Source organism: Tenrec ecaudatus, chromosome 6 (genome assembly GCF_050624435.1).
Source record: "Tenrec ecaudatus isolate mTenEca1 chromosome 6, mTenEca1.hap1, whole genome shotgun sequence".
Classification (NCBI taxonomy): domain Eukaryota; kingdom Metazoa; phylum Chordata; class Mammalia; order Afrosoricida; family Tenrecidae; genus Tenrec; species Tenrec ecaudatus.
This window is the reverse complement of record NC_134535.1, coordinates 103,374,398-103,397,522: the sequence shown is the minus strand read 5'-3', so window position 1 is coordinate 103,397,522 and position 23,125 is coordinate 103,374,398. Positions and strand designations below refer to the sequence as shown.

General features: G+C 43.4%; 2 protein-coding genes and 1 non-coding gene across 4 annotated transcripts in view; 2 read left to right on the top strand and 1 right to left on the bottom strand.

Moving 5' to 3' along the window:
* MRPS35 (mitochondrial ribosomal protein S35) overlaps positions 1-2,005 on the top strand; it is a 39,255-nt gene extending 37,250 nt beyond the window's left edge. Inside the window, exon 8 of one of the 2 annotated variants that reach the window (XM_075551929.1) lies at positions 1,669-2,005. In XM_075551929.1, coding sequence (XP_075408044.1) covers positions 1,669-1,935 — 267 coding nt within the window. In that variant the 3' untranslated portion in view covers positions 1,936-2,005. The remainder of the gene's footprint in view (positions 1-1,668) is intronic. The other variant, XM_075551930.1, reaches the window with a different exon arrangement.
* Positions 2,006-6,110: 4,105 nt separating this feature from the next.
* Positions 6,111-6,171, top strand: LOC142452101 (U7 small nuclear RNA). Its single transcript, XR_012785157.1, has one exon. It is a non-coding gene; the product is annotated as a U7 small nuclear RNA (small nuclear RNA).
* Positions 6,172-7,145: 974 nt separating this feature from the next.
* On the bottom strand, positions 7,146-16,803 carry MANSC4 (MANSC domain containing 4). The gene is made up of 3 exons (XM_075553044.1): positions 16,232-16,803; positions 9,758-9,892; positions 7,146-8,311 (listed from the first exon to the last, which is right to left on the bottom strand). The coding sequence occupies exons 1-3, from the start codon at positions 16,458-16,460 to the stop codon at positions 7,677-7,679; spliced, it is 999 nt and encodes a 332-aa protein (XP_075409159.1). The 5' UTR covers positions 16,461-16,803; the 3' UTR covers positions 7,146-7,676.
* Between the last annotated feature and the right edge of the window lie 6,322 nt (positions 16,804-23,125).

Sequence of the window (23,125 nt, the reverse complement as noted above, 5' to 3'; positions counted from 1 at the left end):
TGCTTCCTCTTTGGGGCAGACAGTGTGACACCTTGACAGGCTTAGAACTGATGAGAACAGCCACCAGCAAAGTTGAGTCTGGGGCGGGGACAACTTAACTGAAACTAAATTTTATCTTTCGATAGTCAGGCATTTACTTCAGTTAAGAAAATCTGCATAAATCTGTGGAAAATGTAGTATTTCAAAAACAGATAAGTCTCTTAATTACTTGTCTTCAAGCTATGAAGCATCTACTTAATCACTTGTCTTCTTCTATATTCTACTGCTTTATATTTTGTAGGTCTTGTACATTAAGTAGCTTTCACTTGAAAGCTAGAATTAGGACTATTGTCATAATTGAAACACTTTAAATATTTCCAAGAGGAGCTAGAACCTGTGATATATTTATTTGTGGGGGGTTTTTGTTTTGTTTTTTCAGAGACTGGTATTTGTTCCTTTCTCTGAATTTTCCCAGTTTCTCCTATGGCTCTCTTCTGCAGGAAAGCAGACTCCATTTTAGGTACTTGGAGTTTCTTAGGGGTTTCTCTGGGCTGGAGGGTCTCTTCCTTTGGGTCTCAGGAGTCTGATGAGGGGCTTGCTGACTCGATGGAATCCCAGTGGCCAGGGAGGGTGGGAATGGGGGCTCTTTGTCCTTGGCAGACAAGTGTCAGTGTGTGGCCTGAAGTTGTGTTGGTTTTCTTGGGCTCTTCCAGTGGCCTGCGGGGCGGTGTGATGGAGGCAGTGTCTGCTGTCTGCCTCCTGGGTGCGCACTTTGAACTCTCCTTCCAGTGGACTCCCCTGAGGAAGAGTATTCTTTCTGATGGCTTCACAAACCTACCACTCTTCTAATACTTCTCCGTTACAGCTTAGGCATCTACCACTGTACAAGTTGTTACTCAGAATGGAGGACGACTATTCTGGGCCTGTAGCTCACAACCTTGGTATGTGTTAGTTTGGAAGTAATATGGTTGGTATTCCACGCTTCTGTGAACCAGAGCAAATTACTTATGAGCTGTGTTGCTTCACTTTTCAAAGACTGTTAAATAATCATTTATATCATAAATCTGAATTACATTAATTGAAAAATAGTGTTCTTTAGAACAGCATGATGATTATATTGTGTAACAAAACACAAGTAGTAGCAAGTAGAAAATTATTATTAAAGATTACAACAAAATTTCCAAAAATCTGATGTCATAGCTAAAAATAACTTACTATACATGCATTATATAATACTGTGATTTTATTACAGTAGTCTCTGACATCTCCACAGACACATAACACATATGCAGTTACCCCTCAACTCTCATTATTTTTAGTCTCAAGAACTCAGAATGTTTGAGAGTGGGGACTCGATAGCTGTAAGCATGGACTTTCTCATTCTCCAGGGCGAGTGCAAACTGTGTGGTGGACCTTGACGCCCAGTGCGCACAGCAGAGCGGGTGCAGCCCTGCAGCAGAGCGGGTGCAGCCCTGCAGCAGAGCGGGTGCAGCCCTGCGGCGGCGGCCCGGGGGACACCAGTGCTGAACAGGCAAAGGAAGCGCACATTCAAGTCGTTTGCCAGGGCTCATCAGTTTTGTACACTCCTGACTGCCCTCACTACCAAAATAATTTGAAGAAACAAAACCAGAAAAACCTTTGGGTTTTTATATACTGTTTTTCATAATCCAGGATTTGTTTTTCTTTCAGAAAACTGAAGAGTGGGAGAAAAATAAGACGGAAGCAGATATGGAGGAGTATATATGGGAAAACAGCCGCTCGGAAAGAAATGTCCTGGAAACGCTTCTCCAAATTAAAGCTGCCGAGAACACGGAGGTGAACAAAGAAGAACTCCTTGAGAGTAAAGAAGTTGAAGACTACAAAAAGGCTGTTGTCAGTCTCAAGAATGAGGGGGAAACTGAAAATGCCATTTCTCAGTACAAGGAATCCGTGAAGAGACTATTGAATTTGGCCTGAAGTTTAAAAAAAAAAGCGTGGTTTATTAGTATTATTTGTATATCAGTAACTCATTTGATATAAAATAAAAATGTTTTAAAAAGCTTTAACATCAAAGTTAACTTTTTCGTAATAAGGTGTGCAATAGCAATGGCTATTCAGAGATGTCCTGATTTATACCGTCAGGCAGTTAGACTAATCAGGTCTGATTTCTTGTGGTTCAAAGTGTTTTACTTAATGTATGTATAATTGTTGTTTTGTTACCTGCTGTACTCCTTACTTAATTAGAAATTAGCACTAATTAGTTACTTTGAATAATCCTGTGTAGAAACTAGACCCAGAGCCCTGCAGTTATGGGCTCTCTCCACTTTCTCCACCCTGCTGTCTCCGCCCCTTGTTCTGGGCGCCCCTGCTGGGCAGCAATAGGTACTTTCCATCCCACTTTCTGCTGACTAGACTCTTTTTCGCATCCTCTTGTCTGGGTCTTTGCCCCCAAGCCCTAGCATTCCACATGGTGGCAGGAGAGGTTAGCCTCGTGCCCCTGTTGACGCCATCCTGAACAGAGCTGAGGTAGAAGAATCTTGAATTTAGGTGGTGTTGGGAAGTAAATAGATGAGCAGCATTCCATTCACATTTTCTGCTAGTTGAGCTTTTCTATTTAATTATGGAAAGTTTGTTATTTGCCTAACAGAATTAGAGAACCTACATGAAAACCTAATGAAGTTTCAAAACGGTTGCCTGAAAGGTTGATATAAAATGAAGTTCTGGTTTGGTGTTAGTTGGGCCAAGGGTCTGTGGGTTCTAAAGTACGCCAGTATGGCGCTGGGGACAGCAAAGGGAGAATGGGGCGAGGCTGGAGTCCATGGGCAGGAATAACAAGTGAGAAGAATTAGCAAGTGAAAAGCAGAGTAGATTAAAAAAACCCAATTCCGTTCAGGTGGAGAGTGTCCAAGATCTCTGTCTGAAATGGAAAGGTCCATGTAGCTGAGAGACTTGGCTGCTGGTGGAAACCAATGACTATCTTTACTCTTTGTTGATCCTGACTTGTGGTAGCCTATTACTCCCCCTAGTAACCCCTCTTAATCATATCATCCCTGGTTCCATGTGGCCATTCTAATAAATTATGATGCAGCACCGGAATTGAGAGCTGTGGTTGGAGTCAAAAGAGGGTCAAGGATGAAGGATGTTGTCTCCTTTGCCAGGGAGCCAGTGCCCCTTTTCTCTGCCCCACAGTTCCATAGTCGGGCCAGATAAGGGGAAAGTATCTGGCAATCCAAGTGCAGCTCCTCTGAATCTCCATGTCAGTCTGGTGCACTTCCCACAGAGATCTTGGACATGCTCTTCCAAGTGACTTTTCAAGTCTCACCTGGCTCTTATACACTGGAACGGCTTGGATGGCGGTGTGGCTTGTCTCTTAGCTGACCGTACCCTCTAGGAACGGAAGGATGGTGTGGTAAGTCCCACTCTACTAACAAACTCGTAACGATGCCCCAAGGAAACAAAGGGTGAGGGGTAGTTCACCCCCTCTACAAAAACTTAAACCCCTACCATCGAGCATCGATTCGATTCCAACTCAGTGAGACTAGCTTTATGGGAGTTTTCTCCCAAGGAGCAGCTGGTGGTTTCAAACTTTCAGATCTCTCAGGGGAGAGGTACACCTCCGTCCTTGGCTCCGCACAAGAAAGAATTCACACCGAAGCCGGGTTTGTGATCCCGGTGAGTTTTATGAGTTAGAAGACGTGTCAGGCTTACACAGGCACCCGCAGGGCCCCTCACCCGTGCAGCCTGCCTGGAAGCTCTTCCGAAAGTCACATGGTCGGCTCTGAGCTCCTGCCTTTCTCAATTACTCCATGGGGAGGCGCTACCCTGGTCAACCCCATTGGCTGAATTGAATTTACTTGGTTTAGGTGGGCCAATCCAGGTGCAGCGTCCACCCAGGTGTCCCTGCCCTGGCCGCAAGCCTGAACCTCTGAGCTTGTGCAGCGCACTGCTCCTTGCGGGTAGCTGGGACTTCTGGGCATGCATAATGGACGCCCCAGCCCCCAACAAAACTGCTGCCCTTACAGCTAGGAGCCCCGCTCGTAGCCACCGTGCTACCAGGGCGCCTCTAATAAGCTCAGGTTTTGATCCTGCCCTAATCCTGTCTGTTGGTGTAATAGCGCATGTCCTCCAAAGCAGGACTACAGGCACAGGAGTATACAGTCCAGAATTATATCACATAGTAATTATATCACATGGCTGGGAAGGCATAGTAAATGAGTCTCACTGGGCGTTTCATGTGAGAGCTGGGCGTTCTGACCACGGAGGTGAAGCTGAGTGCCGATAGGTTGAGGTTTACAGGAGTGGGGTGCTTCTGGCTACTTAACGAGGGATATCCCCTTCAAAAGGGATTTTTTTTTCAAACCTATTTAATTTTTATTTTACAAAACAACCTTATCACCTTCAAAATACTCTCCATTACACTTAGTATATTCGTCAAATCTACAATTCCATTCTTGGAAACATTCTTCAAACATCTGTTTGGATGGCTGACAGCACCTCCCTTTTTTTCCCCTCTTCTACATCCTCAAATCGCTATCCTTTCATGTTTCTCTGCATTCATGGAAATAAAAGAAGTTGCACAGTGTGAAATCAGGTGCATGGGGCAAGAGAGGCATGCTCTTTTTTGCCAAAATCTAGCTCACTTGGCAAACCAGTTCCCTGTCTGCCACAAATCAGGCCTCTTTTTCTGGTCACACACTGTTACGTAATATTTTCAGAACCTCTAAATAGAAAGCTTGATTAACAGTCTGACCTGGTGGAACGAAGTCCAAATGCACTCTCCTCCTCACGTCAAAACAAGTGAGCATCATCTTCTTTCACTGGATGAGCTTTTTGGGTGAGGTGATGATGGCGTCCCACTGGCTTGATTGATGTTTGGTTTCAGTATCATAAGAATAGCACGTGTCTCCTCACCAGTAGTGACCTTGGGGAAAAATCTGGGTGGCTTCGGAGCTGTTCTTTCAAAGCACAGCATGCTTCCACTAGACGCGCTTTTCCCGGTCAGTCAGAACAAGAGGCACAAATTTCCCAGCGAGCCTTCTCATTCACAAATCTCCCATTCAAATCGCAGAACTGAGCTCCAAGGTAGTCCAAATAATTTCCCCATTTCTTCAATGGTCCCTCGTCAGTCTTCAAGCTCAAGTGCACAATTATGTCGACATTTTTGTCTGTTCAGGAAGTTCACTGACGTCCAGAAAGAGGTTTGTCATCAATTGACTGCTCACCCCTTTTGAAATGAGAAAACTACTCACACACTTGCTTTTTCCATAGCCCTGCCTTACGAGCTGCGTTAACATCAATGCAGGTTTTGCAGCATTTTGCCTGAGCAGGAAAGGAAATTTCACAGCCGCACACTCGTCTCTTAAATCGGTCATCACAAAAAGGCAGCCGAGCGAAACTGCTTTTACAACAGAAGTTCACTGTGGCCAGAGACAAACTTCCCAGGTGAGGCACAGGTGCACTCACTCAGAGTGAGTTTCGAATGCACGCCTAGCATCTCTGTGTGCTATGAAAATGGCTCAGCAGAGCTTTGCTCCAGTTTGTTGGGGTTCCCCCCTCATAATTCAAGGAGCTAGGTTTGGTGAGCCATGGAGTTGGAGCTGAGTTCAGCTTTGGGGTTGAGGCTTACAGTGGAGTGAGTGACATGTCCTTTGGGCATTTATTAGCATCCCGGATGCTATCGTGAGTATTTCCACCTGAATCGTAGCTATTGATATCCGCAATAAACTCCATAATGGTGCTCATTGACTGTGGGCCCGAACTCTATCGCTGTAAAAGTATAGCGCTGTGTGCCACAGAACACACCCTTAACCTTGACCCACTGGGCATGAGATTGCTGTTCCTTAATTAAAATGTTATTTAGACGTCCTTGGGTGCCTTTGACTTCTAGGAAGAACATATTTTCTAGCCGCCCTTGTATGTGCCCTGGACTGGTGGTTAAAAACGTACAGGCTGAGGATGAGAAGGGGATAGGAGCTTGTTTCCTTACAAAGCAAATTTGCCTTCTCACACTATGACCTTTTCGATGAAAGCTTAACAACTCTTAGGAAATGAGCAAACAAAGCAACTCCAAAGAAGAAAAGCTTTTGTAGCACCCCGAGTTGGTTGGGTGACATTTCAACAAACGCTAGACACTCTTTAAAGAATATATGTTTATATGTTACAGCTCTTTTAGAATTTGTCTAGCAGGTTTTCTGGTTTTCCCGGAAAACCCCCACACACCAGTAAAACAGTTATTTAACAATTAAAAAAAAGTATGTTTTTAAAAGAAAGTACCAATAGTTTTTGAAGGCTGCATCCTGATTTATTTATTTAAAGGAAACTTTCGGATAATTTGATGATTGATACCCTCTCTAAATAGAAAGTTGGGATGTTTGTTTATTTGTTTGTTTTTAATACCCTATAACATACTGGGAAAGAAGTCAAATTAATTAGAATTTTTTTCTTCAGTAAGGCCAATTCAAACCAACTGCCGCCGAGTCCATGCTGACTCAGTGACCCTGTAGGACAGGGTAGAACTGACCCTGGGGGTTACTGAGACAGTTCTTTACACGTGTAGAAAGCCTCATCTTTTCCTCCTGGAGCCACTAATGGTTTCGAAGTGCTGACCTTGTGGCTACTAGCCCAACTTGTAACAGCTATACCACTAGTACAGTGTAAACACAAAAAATCTTTTGGTCCTGGATTAAAAGGAAAAAAGTAGTAAAATATTTAGAGGGGGAAGGAAGAGTTTAAGGGTCTCAGATTTAAGATAATTCTAAATGAGTTTGTTTCTGACATTTGAGAATCTGGGGAAGTCTCCTGTCATGTTGGATAGCTGAGACCTGGGCAACCCGTGGGTGCAGTTTTACCCTGTCCTACAGGGCCACCACACAGAACTGATTTGAGGGCACACAGCAGTATGTATTTGTGGGGAAATGATGGACACGTTTGAGGAATAGAAATGAAAACTTTCCAACTTTATTCAACAGAAAGCTCCAAGAGCTCACTACAATTACTGCCATGCAGCTCAGCTCTAGAAAATGATGTTGATGGATTAGAGGTAAGAAGGATTGGTTATTTGAACATAGAAAACTAGATAAAACATTGAAGGTAGTTGTCAGTGACAGTATTCGATAATATTTCTTTTTTGCTTTAACAACTAAAAAGCTTCTTTAAAACATGACAGTAGGTTGAGCTTGATGGGGAAACAAATCTAATTATGCTAAAGTATTGCCCTCTCTTCATCTTCTCTTCATGCTTATTGGAAAAGCAGGTTTTCAGTATAAGCAGTGGTTTCAAGTCTGGGTTTTTGAGCCAGCCTGGATGTAAGTCCAGATTCCACTACTGACTGACTATAGATTTTAGACAAGATGCTTGACGTCTTTGTCTCAGTTTCTTCATCTTTATAATTAAAAACGTAATACAATAATTGTTCATAATAGTGTGCCTAACTCAGACTTGCAGAAATTCAATGAGTTCATGTAGGTAAAGCACCTCGTACTAGCTCTCCTGGGAGGCTGAATAACAACAGGTCAGCATTTGGAGTGCTGGCACGCCAGGAATGGGATTAACTCAAAAGGCATTTAGGTTGATTAAGCACTAATTTCTAGAAAGGAGTCAGAAACTGATCCTATAACATTAGTTTAAAAATCAAACTGCCTTTATCTAACAGAAAACTAAAAATAATACTCTAAAAAATGGGCGACCTCTCCTCAACTTGTACTCTTAAGCGTACTCCTTCAGAGTGTTGCGTTTTTAATATCCCCAGGTCCTGACTTTCTCCGTCCCGGCTTATACTGACCCTGCTGCTTCCGACAGCACCCAGATACCAAGGTTACTATGCAACAGCAAAGCAAGAGGACAGAGATACAGAGTGCCACCGGAACCAGCCACGGCTTTGAAGTGGCATAAGCCACACCGGGTGTCTTGTTTTCGGTCTCAGATGTATGGTTTCTGCTGCTGTAGCCCTTGGTTTTGTTCAGAAACTGTTTGCTACGATTGAGTCGGGATGGAATAGGCATCTGAGAAAGTTTTGTTTCTAGGGGCACAAAGAACGGAGAAAGGGTCTTGTTATCTGGCTTGTTGATGAAATCAGAATGTGGTGACACCATATGTACCTTTGCAGTAAAGGAGCCATTCATGGAAATGAATCTTGCCCAGGAATTTGTGGTTACCGCCTTGGAATAACTGGTCCTGTTTGTGTTGACAGCCAAATCTTGATGTGTGGTGGGGGAGACTGGGTTTACCATTGTGGTGTGTTCTTGATCTAAGCTCATGGTGTTTTGAATCCTTAGCCTGGCCCACCTATTAGACGAACGAGTGTTTAGATAATTGGAAGGTGATTGTTCAAAGACCAGCAAATCCGGATCGATACCTGCAAAAGAAATAAAGTATCATGAGTTTGTTTTGAACAGTTTTATTGACCTATCACTCGCACATCATACTCTTCAATAGTACAAGCGTATTAAAAAGAGTTGTGCCGTCTTCCCCACACAATCCATTTCAGAACATTTTCTTCTTTCTTATGCCCATTGTCATTAGCTCCCTGTTTTCCCCCGCCCCGCCCATCATTTTCGTCTTTCGTTTGTTGTTATTGCTGGTTTATCTCCAAGAGGGCCTTTAAAGCACAGTTTGGAGCAGTCTTGAGCTTTGCCGCTGCGAGACACCAAACTAAGTTCATTTCAGCGCTATCGTTGCTGGCGTCCATGCTGGCTAACTTGCTGTTTCATCTCGACACAGGTGGTGCTCATCTATTATCTTAAAGGCTAGCAGTTGAAACCCACCCAACACCACTGTTGGAAAAAGGTATGGTGGTCTCTTCCAGCCAAGAAGCCCTCTGGAGCATGCTGAAATGGGAAAAGTGTAGTCAATGTCATGGGACAATTTGTGTAAAAATGTCCTGATAGGAACCTAATTTGCTGTGTACATTTTCACGTAAAACACAATTTTTCAAAGAGACCCATGCAATTCTTTTTCATGAGTTTGTCAAGAGTTGGAATCAACCTAGAGGCAAGAGGGTTTTGTTTTGTTTTATCATTGCCTACTTCTGAGAGGCTGAACTATGGCCGGTTCTCGACTTTATCTTAACTTGGTAGGGCACGTCCTGTTTCAGAAAAAAAAGAAAAGAAAGAAATCCAGGAGAATATGCTCTGTCCATCACAACACCAGTCAGTCTGAGGTAAGAACCTTGGGTATGCTACCCACCTGAAGCACCGTGTATCACGTTTCATAAAACCAAACAACATGGGGCTGGAGAGGTGGAACTGTGTCCACAATCATGATCCAAGCTTTAAAGGCCTATGACGTTACTTCAGCTGCTTTGTCTTCAAAAGAAAGCCCCTCAGCAGCCCTCCAGTCCTTGTATGTCAAGTTCTTGGTCTGCAAAACTGCCGCTGAGCATTTTCTTCATCTCCTCATAGCACCACCAACCACTGCAGCAGAGATGCCGACCGGGGCTCTTGCGGAGGGCACTGAGCATAACTGGGATATAATGGTCCAGCTCTTTTTCAATGGCTCTGGCTTATCGTCACATGGAATAGTAGAATAGTCTGCTCTTCATGGTTGAACACACCAAACTAACGGGCATTTCTTCCTACTTTTCTGTCCCAGATGCCAAATCCTTCATAGACTGAGCTCAGTGGAAACAGTAATTCATGTGAGTAGGCTTCACAAAGTTCATGAGAAAATCTTATTATCTTTCGATCCCAATTTTCCCATAAGCTATTTGAAGTTGGTGCCTTTCACCTATGCCCACCGCCAGTCAGCCGGCAGGCTGCGTGCCGCTACAGTAGTGTTGCTGACACGGCTCGGAAGTTGTTACCTTCTGTTATGTTGTACAAGATGGCACTGGTCCCAGGCTGTAATACGCAGCTCTCTAGGGTAGGGCAGTGAACATGAAGGCAGTTGACGTTGTCATGAATGGGATCGTGGTAGAAGACAGCCAGGTTACAGGAAACTGCAAGGGAAGCAGATAAAGGATAGGTTTGTCAAGAGGGTCTGGGCTTCCATGGGAGTTCTGAGTAATGATATTGCTCTCACCAACACTGGCTTCCTTGGGTATCTTACGGGATTATGTTCAGGGAGTTTACAGAACATTAACAACTGTTATTGAAACCGTGCTTAGGTAAATCTGTAAAATACCTACAGAAGTTTCTCTGGTAATCTTTTATATAGTTCATATTTCCTGGGATTAGCTGGAAGCATTATTTTCCAATCCCAGTCATTTGTTAGTGAAAATTAATTTGCTACAAGAATCTCTGGTGATTTTGAAATCAGGTTTCTTAGCACAGGACCTTCTCGGAAGGCCAGGGTGCTATGAGTCATCAGAAAAAACATAGGGAAATAAAGGGGCAAATGCTGCAAGAGAACACGGGAATCACAGGAAGGGCAAACAGCAAGAGCTGCATGCCTGGGTGAGACCCACATGGTGGAAAGGTAGCAGGCCATGGGAACCTTACCCTTGACCCTGAATGCTGTGTGCACTGGCCTCGGGTAGCAAAACATGTCTAAAGGAATGCCTAATGTGGTTCATGGGAAGAGCAAGGGGGGAGAGACCAGGACGTTAGCATGGGACTTCTGGAGGAGGATAAGACCATTTGCTTAGACCTTCCCTTTTTATGCAAACTTGTTCCAAAAACATAGTGTGTTATTTCGGAAAAAGCCTGTCGATTTTGTTGCATGTAAAGCCGTTTATCTCCAGACACGCCGCATAGGCTCCTCCCACTGCAGTGCAGTAGGGACCATGTGATGTGAAATACCTATTGGCCACAACACAAGGTATCCATTTCTCTAATAACATAAGATTAGAGAGACACAGCATATAGTTGCCAAGCCTCAGAGCAGCATTCAAGCTGCATGGAATTGCTGTTGGCAGGGCCTGTGCTGCTCTGTGTCCAGTTACCTGTGGGCAGTTTCATCTCTACTGGTACGTTGGGGACACCCAATGTTTCTGCACTTTTTGTTTTTCTCAAAGTAGGAAGAATTAAACAAGCATCTTACACTGCATTGTCATGTGCCATCAAGACCATTCCAGCTCCTAACGACCCTATGAGACAGGATTTCCTAGGCTGGAGCACTGTTGTTGTTGTTTAATGTCTACTTTTGGTAAAAATATGCAGTGCAAAAGATACACCCATTCAATAATCTCTACACACAGTTCAGTGACATCAGTTTCATTCTTTACTTTCGGTCAACAGCTCTTTCTACTCAGATTATTTTACCACCATTAATTTATACTCACGGACTTCACTAAACTTGTTTTTCAACAATTTTATTGGCGTATAATTCACATATTTTACAACTCAGTAAGCCAATCATATCAAGAGGATTATGCAATCATTAACATAATCAATTTTATAATTTAAAAAGTTTCATACTCATCATTATTAGTGCCCCTTTTTCTCCCTAACCTCCTCTGCCATACCCCCAAGGAACCATTAATCCAGTTACTGTCACTGTAGATTTACCTATTCAAGATTTCATAGACGGAAAAACATTAAACAAACAAACAAAATCTAATAAAAATATCGAAGAAAGACAGATAGAAATCAAAATCAAAAGAAAGCAGAAAATATTAAAAACTAGAATAAATTTAAATGGATCATAAGGAAGATCAAATAACAGGGTGCTAAATGGTAACCTAACTGCATCTGCAACAATCAGCTCTCTAATGCACTCTGCATGTTAGCAAAGCTGTTCGCATCCCTGGTCCATGGTCAGCAGAGGTTCACCAGGGGCTTCATCCATGTGTATTTCCCCTTCACGTTCTTCAAATGGAAACAGCTTTTAAAAGGGTCAAAGGGAGATCACATGATCAGATATTGCATTTTGAGTGAACCCCCTCTGCCATCATCAACTTTACAGTGCTCCCAGTCTGATAACTGGGCTCTTCACATCCTCAACTGTGGTCCGAGGGGGTTCACATAAGGCTAAATACATGCATGGACCCTGAACAAGAATTTTGGGCTTCTGTTGTCATCCATACATTCTGAAAACCAGGTGTTTACAATTTAAGCCCTGATTCCATTCCCTCTTTAAGATTCGGATGATCTTATTTACAATCCTTAGTTCACACTGGCTGGCATGCTGCTTCATGTGAACTTGTCACCTCACTAAAGCCGCTGCATGTTTGAAAACAAGTCTTTAGGAACCCGGAAGCTCTATTTTTCTGATAGCCATGTGCCATCTGATGTCTTCACCACACTTTGCTACAGCATCCCTATTTTCAGTGATCTCTTTGTGAAGTCAACTATCAATCAGGGCCTTGTCATAAGAACAACTAATTGTTCTTAGACTGGGGCTAGAATTAAGTGCAAGCCCCAAATCCATTCATGCATCTATGGCTGTGGTCCTCAACCTTCCTAATGCTGTGACCCTTTAATACAGTTCCTCATGTTGTGGTCACCCCAACCATAAAAGTATTTTTGTTGCGACTCCCTCACTCTCACTCACTCCCTCACTCACTCTCACTCTCGCTCACTTTCTCTCACTCATTCTCACTCACTCTCACTCTCTCACTCTCTTCCTCACTCACTCTGTCACACTCACTCAGTCTCTCACTCACTGACTCACTCTCACTCTCTCACTCACTGACTCACTCTCACTCACTCACTCCCTCACTCTCACTCTCGCTCACTTTCTCTCACTCATTCTCACTCACTCACTCTCACTCACTCACTCCCTCTCTTACTCACTCTGAAAAAAAAGTATTTTTGTTGCTGCTTCATAACTGTAATTTTGCTACTGTTATGAATCATAATGTAAATATATGATATGCAGGATGTATTTTCACTGTTACAAATTGAACATCATTAAAGCATAGTGATTAATCACAAAACAATATGTAATATATTGTGAAATATTTATTTCTAATTACAAATAAATGAAATATTGTTGAAAGCATGGTGTAGCATGGGTAACAGTCTTCACTCAGATGTGTGGGCCTATCTGCATATGGATGGACCCGCCTGGAGACGAATAGAGGAGCAGTGTCTATCCCTAAGACCATCGGAAATATGTGCTTTCCGATGGCCTTAGATTACCCCTGTGAAAGGGTCATTTGACACCCCGAGGGTCACGACCCACAGGTTGAGAACCGCTAATCTATGGTGATGTATGTCTCTGATTCACCTTAGAGACGCCACTGCCACCTTATGAGAACATTATCAGTCACCCGCTGGGGCTCCACTTCCACTGCCTTCAAGGCAGTGCTAGCACACAGAGACCCATAAAGGGCAGGGTAGAGTGCCCCTTCGGCTGTATCAGTACATCAGGATGTCCTCCAGGGACTGGCTCCTCTGGATAACACAGCCAAAGTACTTGAGATGAAATCTCCCTCTACACTTCTAAGGAGCATCGTGGCTGCACTTCTCCAGACAGATTCTTCTTTCCTCTGACTTATGGAGAACTTTTGTTTCAACCAATAGCCACCCTCTCTGTACAATAGAATGAAACAAAACCCAGTCCTGCACCATCCTCACAATTGTTACCTGTGAGCCCATTTTCATAGCCACTGTGTCAATCCATTTTGTCCAGGGTCTCCCCCCTTTTCACTACCTCTCTAGTTTACTGTGCAGGATCAGGAGGACTGGGCTTTCCTGATAACATGTTCAAAGTATGTGCGACCAAATCTCAATATCCTTAAGTTTAAGGAGCATTCTGATCATCCTTATTCCAAGACAAATTTGTTTGTTTTTCTGGGAGTCCATGGAATTTTCAGTATTCGTTGCCGGCAACATAATTCAAATCCATCGATTCTTCTTCAGTCTTCCTTATTCAACATCCAGCTTTCACATGCATATGAGCCAATTGAAAATACCATGGCTTGAGTCAGGCATACCTAAGTCCTCAAAGTAACATCCTTGCTTTTCAACACTCAAATTGTCTTGTGCAGTAGATTTACCTAATGCAATGTGTCATTTGATTTCTTGGCTGCTGCTTCCACAAATGTTGAGGATCTAAGCAAGATACAAATCTTGGCAAGTTCATTTTTTTCCTCCATTGATCATAATGTTACCTATTGGTCCAGTTGTGAACATTTTTTGTTTTCTTTTAATGAATTCTAATCCATATTGAAAGCTACACGTAGAGGGAGGGTGGGTTAGAAAGGGGGAACCGATTACAAGAATCTACATGTGTCCTCCTCCCTGGGGGACAGACAACAGAAAAGTGGTTGAAGGGAGACGTCGGACAGGGCAAGATATGACCAAATAACAATTTATAAATTATCAAGGGTTCATGAGGGAAGAAGGAGCAGGGGGTGGGGGGTTGAGGAGCTGATGCCAAGGGCTTAAGTGGAGAGCAAATAGTTTGAGAATGATGAGGGCAATGAATGTACAAATGTGCTTTACACAATTAATGTATGTATGGTGATAAAAGAGTTGTATGAGCCCCTAATAAAACGAGTAAAGCAGACTACCAGAAAGATGTTTGCTATAAAAGGCTAAATAAGAACTGTGTGCCACCTGTTCTGACCTAAAGACACAACTAGGAGTAGGTCTCGTTTGTAACCCAGGGACTACCTGTCATCAGTATTCTCGACCTGCACACGATACTTCAGATGCATCCTGCTTGGTAACTTAGAAGGGGCAGAGAGAAAGAGGAAGGCCCCCAGGGGGTGGCCTCCAGGGGCTGTGACAGTGGGTTCACACACAGCAAAGACTGCGAGGATGGCGCAGGCATGGGCTCTGCACTCCATGCTGGTACAGTGGGGTCTCAGTGAGTCGAAATGACCGGAGGGCACCTCAGTGGGATTAGCGAGAACAGAGTGCCACGTCTTTTTGTCTCCCCAGTGACTAAGGAGTTCCAATGGTTGGCCTTTCAGGTAGCCACCGAGCACCTAGCCATTGCTTACTAATACACAGAGATGACAAATAGATCACCAGAGGGCGATTAATAGGGAACTTTGTTTGGCTTTCTAAGGAATAATGTTTAAAGACATGTTTTTTCATACCTGTGTCCATTTCTGAGTCCCAGCTCTGAGCAGTGTCGCTACTACAGGGTTATGGCCATTTGAAGTTTCCATTTCCGACTAAAAACTGGGTTATGCCTTCCTGCCCTTTCTTCAGGAAGAAGGCAATGTGAGTCTTTCAATGCATGGGATTATCCTAGGTACTTATAGTATCTCCAGAATCCCAGGAGCCTCGACTTCCCTAGGGTGCAAAGCCCGGTCAATTCATGCCACAGAAAATGTTGCAAAGATATTACTCCTTACCCACTCCCTGCACGTTCCCGTCCACTGCACTGGGGGAACTTTAGGGGGATGAAAAACTTCTGGAAGGTGAAGATTTATATTGTCTACCTCTTCAAAGGGGTGCCCCTTGATGAACTGTCTCTTCCATTTCTGATTAACTTTAGAGGGGTTAGCCTATGACAACATCTTGAAATGTGGGCTCCCGAGAGTTGGTTTAGACTCGGAAAGTCATTTTGATTGGTATCCCAGAAATCATGTGTGCAAAATTGGATATAAGGCACTGTTAACTATTAAAGATGTGTCCAGCCATGGGAAGACAATATGGAACATCCAAGAGAACCAAAGTTCTGTGCTCCTCTGTTATTTCCAAGTGACTAACAAAAACTTGGAATAACTGTAAAACAAGTGAGAAGGCTTCAGACAATTGGAACCTGACATTTGACGACACAGAAATGCTTTCCTCACGGCAGGCCTTGATTCCACGTGGGCTCAGACAGAGCTCCACTTGGATATTGCAGGAGACAGATCTTTTCACTTCTTTCAAAGCATATAAATCACACTCTAATTTCTGCCTAATACTTCTCACATTTAATCAACCCAAGCAAATACATTTCAAACACCTGATAGCATACCAAGATCACCCAAAGATACTTTGAAGTGGGAATTCCTGAAATGGAGTCCTGGATATTCCAGGATATATCCTGAAATGGATATATCTGGAGACTTTCAAATCACTTAGTTCATTAGAGAGGGTATAGCGTTTTGGTGAAGAAACGAGATTGTCTGTTACTCTGTGGCAGGTGTCAGAACATTCTGGGGGTCACTACTAAATTTGTCAATGGGAACTGGTCCCAACTACAAAACAGTCAGTATAACCGAGTTGGTGTGTCTCTCTTTCCATGTATGTACTCTGTGCCCCCCCCGCCCAACACACACGCACACACACACACACACACACACACACAAATACACATATACCTAATCCCAGAGCACTTTCTCTAGGTCTTTACAGTGATTCACAGGCTCTCCCTTTAGGGCTCTTGGGCTTCCGTTCTTGGCCATCTCTCTAATTTCTGCTCCGGCAAAATCAGTGCACGTACTTACCATCTTTCCGAAGACAGCAGCTTCTACTGCACTTCTGGCCCGTGCTCTCAGTGTAATACTTCAAGAACTGCGCTCCCAGGTTCTGGGACTCCTCGAGGTCAACCAGAAGACCTGGGAAGCGACGGATCCAACAGTCTCTGTAAAAAACTGTGGGTGAGCAGAGAGAGTCTGATGTCCACCCCATAGTCAGCAGCAGTAACACATCTGCAGTCACCACGGACGCATGCATTTCCCTGGTAGGAAGAGTCAGCAGTAAGCCTGATTTCCAGACAGAAGCAGCTGGATTGACCAGCAGGGTCTAGGACAGTCTCGGGGATGTTGGAGCTTTTGTTAAGAGAGAGCTTCCTTGGGACTCTTCTGGAGGGCCACGTTCTAGAAAAATGAGGCCGCTCTGAGATTGCATATTGGTTTTTCTCCTTTTCTTCCCAAATAAACCTCAGGTGAACTTTTGGCTGTCTAGCGTCTTTGGTGGACACGTTCCAGGTCACTTTAACACTTTGTTCCAAAGCCTCTGGAAAAGGCAATTCTTCCCTCTGCTCTCCTTCTTTGTGCGAAGGTGACTTGTCACAGATTCCTTTCACTAAGTAAATATAAAGACAAAAGGAAATCCTAGTCAAGATCCTTTCTGAGGCAAACAGTCACGGGAGCATCAGATAAGAGGCAGATCTATTTCAGCTGAGACAGAGCAGCGCTCTGTGAAGACACCTCTGCGGGTTTTACAGAGCTTGTGGCTGCAGATCATTTCTCAGTCATCTCTCTTTGTCTATTCCCCTCCCCCCTCCCCCCACACCATTTGGATCTAAGTTAAAGTATTCAGGTTCAATAGAAAACCAAGTTTGTAGGTTAAACGTTTTACATTTTGTTTCTGCTAAGCAAACTTGAAAGTAGGTGACAAAATGAAATAAGATTTAAACCGTAACTTTGCGGTGATGGTAAAAACACTGACTCTGCAGCCTAGTTCCTTCTTTGGGCCAGGTATGGTTTCCAAAGGCCAGCACAAGCTGTCTTCTTAGCGGACAATTCCGCCAGTAGGAGCTGCCAGGAGCACAGATGGAATGCAGCCCCGCAAAGGAAGATACCGTTCAGCCAAGAGGAAAAAGTGCCACCCACAGGGAAAAGTTTGAACAAGGTCAAAGCGGAGGCCATCTAGTATGGCGGTACTCATATTCACACCTTCAAAAGGACATGTCTTTCTGAAGGACAGTATAAAGAAATGCTATCTTTGAAGCAGGACGATTTGCTAAAAATGGTGCATTAGGAAAATGGTGACATGATTTAAAATGTCTAAATATTAATAAAATAACCACAATTATCAGGCAAAACTTTTGAACAAACATTAGAGGTGGTGAAAATGGCCTCTTTTTGTGTGTTCAGGTTGTAGATTCCATGTCTCATCATGTCCAAATTAATTCAAAGCATAAAACTGTGGCTTTTGCTTTAATTTTTTTACCTGAAATTAGGAATAAGTTTTTAACATAGACTACTTTACGACTCCACCCCACCCACCCCCCTTTCTTAAGAAGTAGCATTTCCCACCTGTGGCCCATTACTCCTTTCACACTGTTGCACACGGTGACACATTCTCTGCCTTGACACAAACATGTAGTTGCTGCTACCATTCTTTGGATTTTCACCTCCTCACCTGTTTCCTAATGATACGTAGTCTATAAACTGTCTTCTGAGTACTCAAAACATGATTTAAAGAGGAACATCTTTAAAATACTAACGTTGAAAGCAAAACATTTCACTCTTTGCTGAGCAAAATTTATCATCGATTAACTCTTAACCTTGCATAAGCCACATACATGACAGCAAAAAGGGTAAGCATTTTATTCCAATGAATTTCCTACAGAAACCAAGTTTTAAGCGCTTACCTGCAAACATGCTATTCCACCTGTTGTGAGGGAAAAGGGAAGGGAAGTGTTCTAAGGGCACAGCAATAGACAGTTGAGTAACAGAAAGTTCCTCGTTTTTCAGTGGGATTCCACAGCTATTCCTGTTTGGAAATGCCCTGGGGGTTGAAACCAGAAAGTCTACTTTCTTACCTTGTAACCTCTAAGTCTTAGCTCACATGAAATGTAGTTCCTCTGTGGAAATTATACTTCTTTGAAGTTCTCAAGTTCCCTGCAAGCCTAATGGAACATTCCACAGCTGTTTAACCCTTTTGTTACATTCCCCTGGAGATCAATGTTTCGTTTTAAAGAATAGAAATTCCAGTCTAAAGCCATGCTTCTGACTTTTAAAAGAACGTTGTAATTTTATAAATAACATCTATAAATCCAACTTCTTAAGGGTTGAATCTGAAAAATGGGTAACTTCTAAATACTTTGAAAAGGAACAGATGAATCTAGCTGCAGGGGTAGAGGGGAATCCAGAATCGTCTGAGATACTAAGTTTTGATTAAATTAAAAAGTGCCACGGAAATATCTAGATGCCAAACTTGTCCTTGTGAACTGACACTGCAGAGAGCAGAAGCAACTAGAACTCATAGCCACGAGTTGCTGTGCAGCCATTGTGAACTCCTTATCCGATATCCAGGTCCAGTCCATCGCTGCGATTCGGGCACCGTGTTATGCCCAGTAAGGTGTTCCTGAGGAGAGGTTTTAAATATTGCACGTAACTCTTGGCAATGAGCAGTGTTCCACTCTTCTTTCATACGCGCTTGTTCCTACAAGCATTGGCGTGGGAACCCGGGTTCTTATTTTCAGACGGGCCTTAGGTTGATTTCTTAAGATATTGGAGGAACACTGGTGGGGATGACTGAACTAAAGGGGCGTTTGGCCTGCATGAGGATGCTCATCTTCAGTTAAAGGAGCCACAAAAGACCTTGTACTACTTTCAACTCATGCAAATTGCCCGACAGGCTTTAAGTCTTCTGAAACATATGATGGGCCATCAGTTCGATGGCAGTGAGTTTGTTTTTCTGGCTTATATGCTTTAATGAAAGCAAAATATTTCAGTTTTGCTTATTAAAAATCAGACAGGAAGCTTTGGGGAAGTTTCTTGTGTAGGGATGAAAAACTTTTAAAGGGTAGTGAAGCAATACCATCTTCACCACCACTGAGTTGATTCCTGACTCATGCCCGCCCGCTAGGACAAAGTAGAACTGCCTCCATAGGTTTCCAGACCGGAAATCTTTCTGGGAGTAGAAAACCTCATCTTTCTCCCTCGGAGCGGCTGGTGGTTTTGAACTGCTGGACTTGCAGTTAGGAGCCCAATGCATAATCCATATGCCACCAGAGCTCCTTTCAGCCATATCACAGGTTTACTAAATTCAAGACATTTGAAAAACACCAATGTTTTACTCTAGCTATCCAAATTTTATGATTTATTTAACATTTTCATTTCATTATGATACAATCAACAAGTTGTTAGGAATGAGGCCTAAGAAATTAAAGTGTTATTAGCTTTTCTTTTAAATACAATCTTGCTTTTCTTAAATTGTTAAGCGCATTTAAGAAAAGCCAAACCATATGGAAAAGTACAAAAAATATTCAAGTTCATATAATCCCATCCATCACTTTGGTAAACAGTTTATGAGACAGCACTATTCACACACAAGTTTACATAAACGGAATCACACTATGATTCTAGGCCAGACACTTTCAGTGTCACTACAGAAAGCTCGACATCAACATTGGTAGTAGTTGTATAGTATTTAATATTGGATACATGCACCCCACTTTCCTCCGCACTTGTTTCTTCAGCTGTAAACGGCATAAAAACAGTATTGTAGCCCATCGAGAGCATTTACTATAGTACTTGTCACATAATAAGCACTCAATAAATGTCAGTAACTATTATTATATATTATGTTGCTTTCCAATTTTTCTTTATTAAAAGCAATAAACGTCTCGTACTTTTCCCCCCTTCCGCTTGCTGGGTCAAAGGTATGCGCTCCAGAAATCCTAATAGAAATAGCCCAGCTGTGCTTGATCATGATTGGATCACCGTAGAACAGACAGCAGGTGCTTGGGGTGAGTGTGGCAATGCACAGAGCAATCTCCTTAATTCGATGATGAACTCTCACTGCCATCGAGTCAATACTAACTCCGAGCCACCTCCTCAGGGTATACAGGATGGTAACTGTTTTATGAGCATGGAAAGCAATGTCTTTCTCCCACAGAGCTGCTGGTGGTTTTGAACTGCCTACCTCACGGATCACAGCCCAATGCTTAACCACTACACCAGAGCTCCATAGTTGATAACAAATCTATAAAATGATATACTAGCAGTCTTTTCATGAAGCCTAGAAATAATAGTGTAGATCTTTTGAGAGTAAAGCAGTTTATGTTGATTTGACTACATTTCTAGCTGAAAAGAAACTTGGTGTAGAAATTATTAAGATACTATCTTTTAAGATGTTCCCAATCCTAATGCTATTGTCAAGACAGGGACTAAAAAGCTTTCAAGATCAGTGCTCACCTTACTATTATGGTTTTTATTAATTTTACCTCATTAATCATGTTAGATTTGCGTATGTTCATTTGTATATTTAGTATCATCCCGTACAAGACAGCCAACCTGGATAGCCCTTCAGAAACAGTAACAGCAGTAATGGTTCCCTGAGAGTGTGGGAAGAGAGGGGGGTGTTGAAGGGGGAATGTGGAGCAGATAGCGTTGATGACTGTATAATCCCACTCAATGGGATCGAACAACAGAATTGTACGTGAATGGAGATATAAGATATGGCAAAAAAAATCCAAACTGAACAATTATAAGGGGAGGGGGGAGGATTCCGGGGGGGCTGTAGGAAGGGGATAAAGGGGAGCTGATATCCAGGAATTCAAGAAGAATGAAATGCTTTGAAACTGATTGTGTTAGCAATTGTACAAAACTGCTTGATGTGATTGAACTATGGACTGTTATGATATCTGTAAGACCTCCCAATAAAGTGCTAAATTTAAACAAAATCAGTGTTCAGTATAATCAGATAAACCCCCAAATTTCCTTGTGCAATATGATCATCCCCAATGGTACTACTGTGGTTGAATTGCCTTGGTAATGTAGATCACTCTTAGATCTTTTGTTTTATTTTAAATGAGCGTGAGGGATATGTGGTTGTTTTTTAAAGACAAGAAAATACCAGTCTGGGGCATATCTATGACAGTTGGGAAATAAAAAACATCCATTGGTGAAAGATTCTTCGTAGAGACTAAGACTCTGTGTCACGGATTGAGGCACAAATAAACCCAGTTCTCTTAGATATAGCAGGGGTAAACGGGTAAGGGGAAGCCTCCCAGGCAAAGTCTCCAGTCTACTGCTTAACTGCACTTGGTCCTTCACTTTTACAAAGTGCTACTTGCATGGTTACGTACACTCTTAATACCTGAATCTGATTGCAGCCTCATTGAGAACAAGCGTGTGAGAAAAAGGTGGAAGAATAGCGGTTTATCAGTAATGATTGAGAGGGCAGGTGAAACAAGGTGAACGGCTGAGCGTTTTCAAAAGAATCTAAGGAAGAAAACAGAATGATGCACGTCACAGACACCTCTTTGTTTCCTTGATTGTTCTTATGTAGGCTAGCATATACAGAATTTCCCGTCTTTTCCGTTCCTTACCCATGGTGTTCTAGAAGAAAATAATACGTGACAATATGTCTATCAAAAACAGTGTCATCAAAAATAAAAATTAAGGGGAGCAGGGTATAAAAGAGAAAGTGGTGCAAAAGAACCTTTCCTGTGTCTAACAGCGGATGTTAATTTGCATTACTGGGGTTCTCTTCTGTCTGTAGTAGGGACATGGGTTGGGAAGATATTATTGAACAGCTTGTTGTTCAAGAAGAAAGCCGAAGCTTGGTATTAATTTTTTGAATCAACATTTTTCTTTCACATTGGTAACTATTACAGTTGGTTCTCAAATCTTGGTTCTTGTTAAGAGTGAACACCCACCTCCTCCTTCTTCTCCTCAAAAGTAACAATATTTTTCCTTCCTGCCCCTCTCCCTTTCGGGGATTCTATCTCACGAGCAACATAAGGATGCCGTCTATTAAATGGCATGACCTTTTTATTGGTTCAAAGAGAAGATGGGCAAAGAGCAGCCTCTCTGTAAGTAGGACTCACACGTTGGGGCCAGGGGGAGATGGCTGGTATTAAGAGATGATTGGTGTTACCTCCAAAGGCAAGTATCAGCAAAAATGGACTGGCCTAATACCCAGAGATAACATTCCTTCATGGCTTGCCCAACGAATGGGGGCACGGGGGAAGCAAGGGCTGTTAGCAATATGTGTTAGAAAATTAACTATGATTCAGGAGAAGAAAAGTCAAATGGTACTTCAGTCTCCTCCGCCTCCATTGCCTCTCCCCAGCCCTCCTTCCTAACAGGAAGATCACTGGGCCCAGCTGCAAAGACAAGTTCTGCTCTCCAACTTTGTTCCTCCAGTGCCCCGTAGACCCCGTGAACTGCGGCCTGCAGTGGTCTTCTAGATGATGGTACCCAAGTATCGGCCCCTGGTACCACTGACATGCCTAGGGAGGGCCTATTATGTCTCCTGTCCTCTGGGGCATGATGCCAGACGGGGCGACATGGAAGACCTTTAACTATGTCTGTGACCCCTTAGTCCCCAGATGCCCATCCTTCCTCCCCACTCCGTAAAGCTGTGTGTGTGTGTGTGTGTGTGTGTGTGTGTGTGTGTGTGTAGGGAGGGGGGGGAATTGGACTGACTTCCCTCCTTTGCCACCCACGAGCATCACGGCAGACGCTGGCAGGCGACAGGGCCAGTGCGCAGCAAGGCTCGGGGACGCACACCCTCCAGGTTCCAGCCGCCCGCGCGGCAGCACCTCGGTCCCCAAGCGGGCTCCAGCCCGAGGGGCAGCGGCCTGCGGGGGTCCTGCTGGCGGAAGTGAGCAGGGCGACGTGGGAGCAGGCTGGGGGTGGGGTACCCGCCGGGCCCGG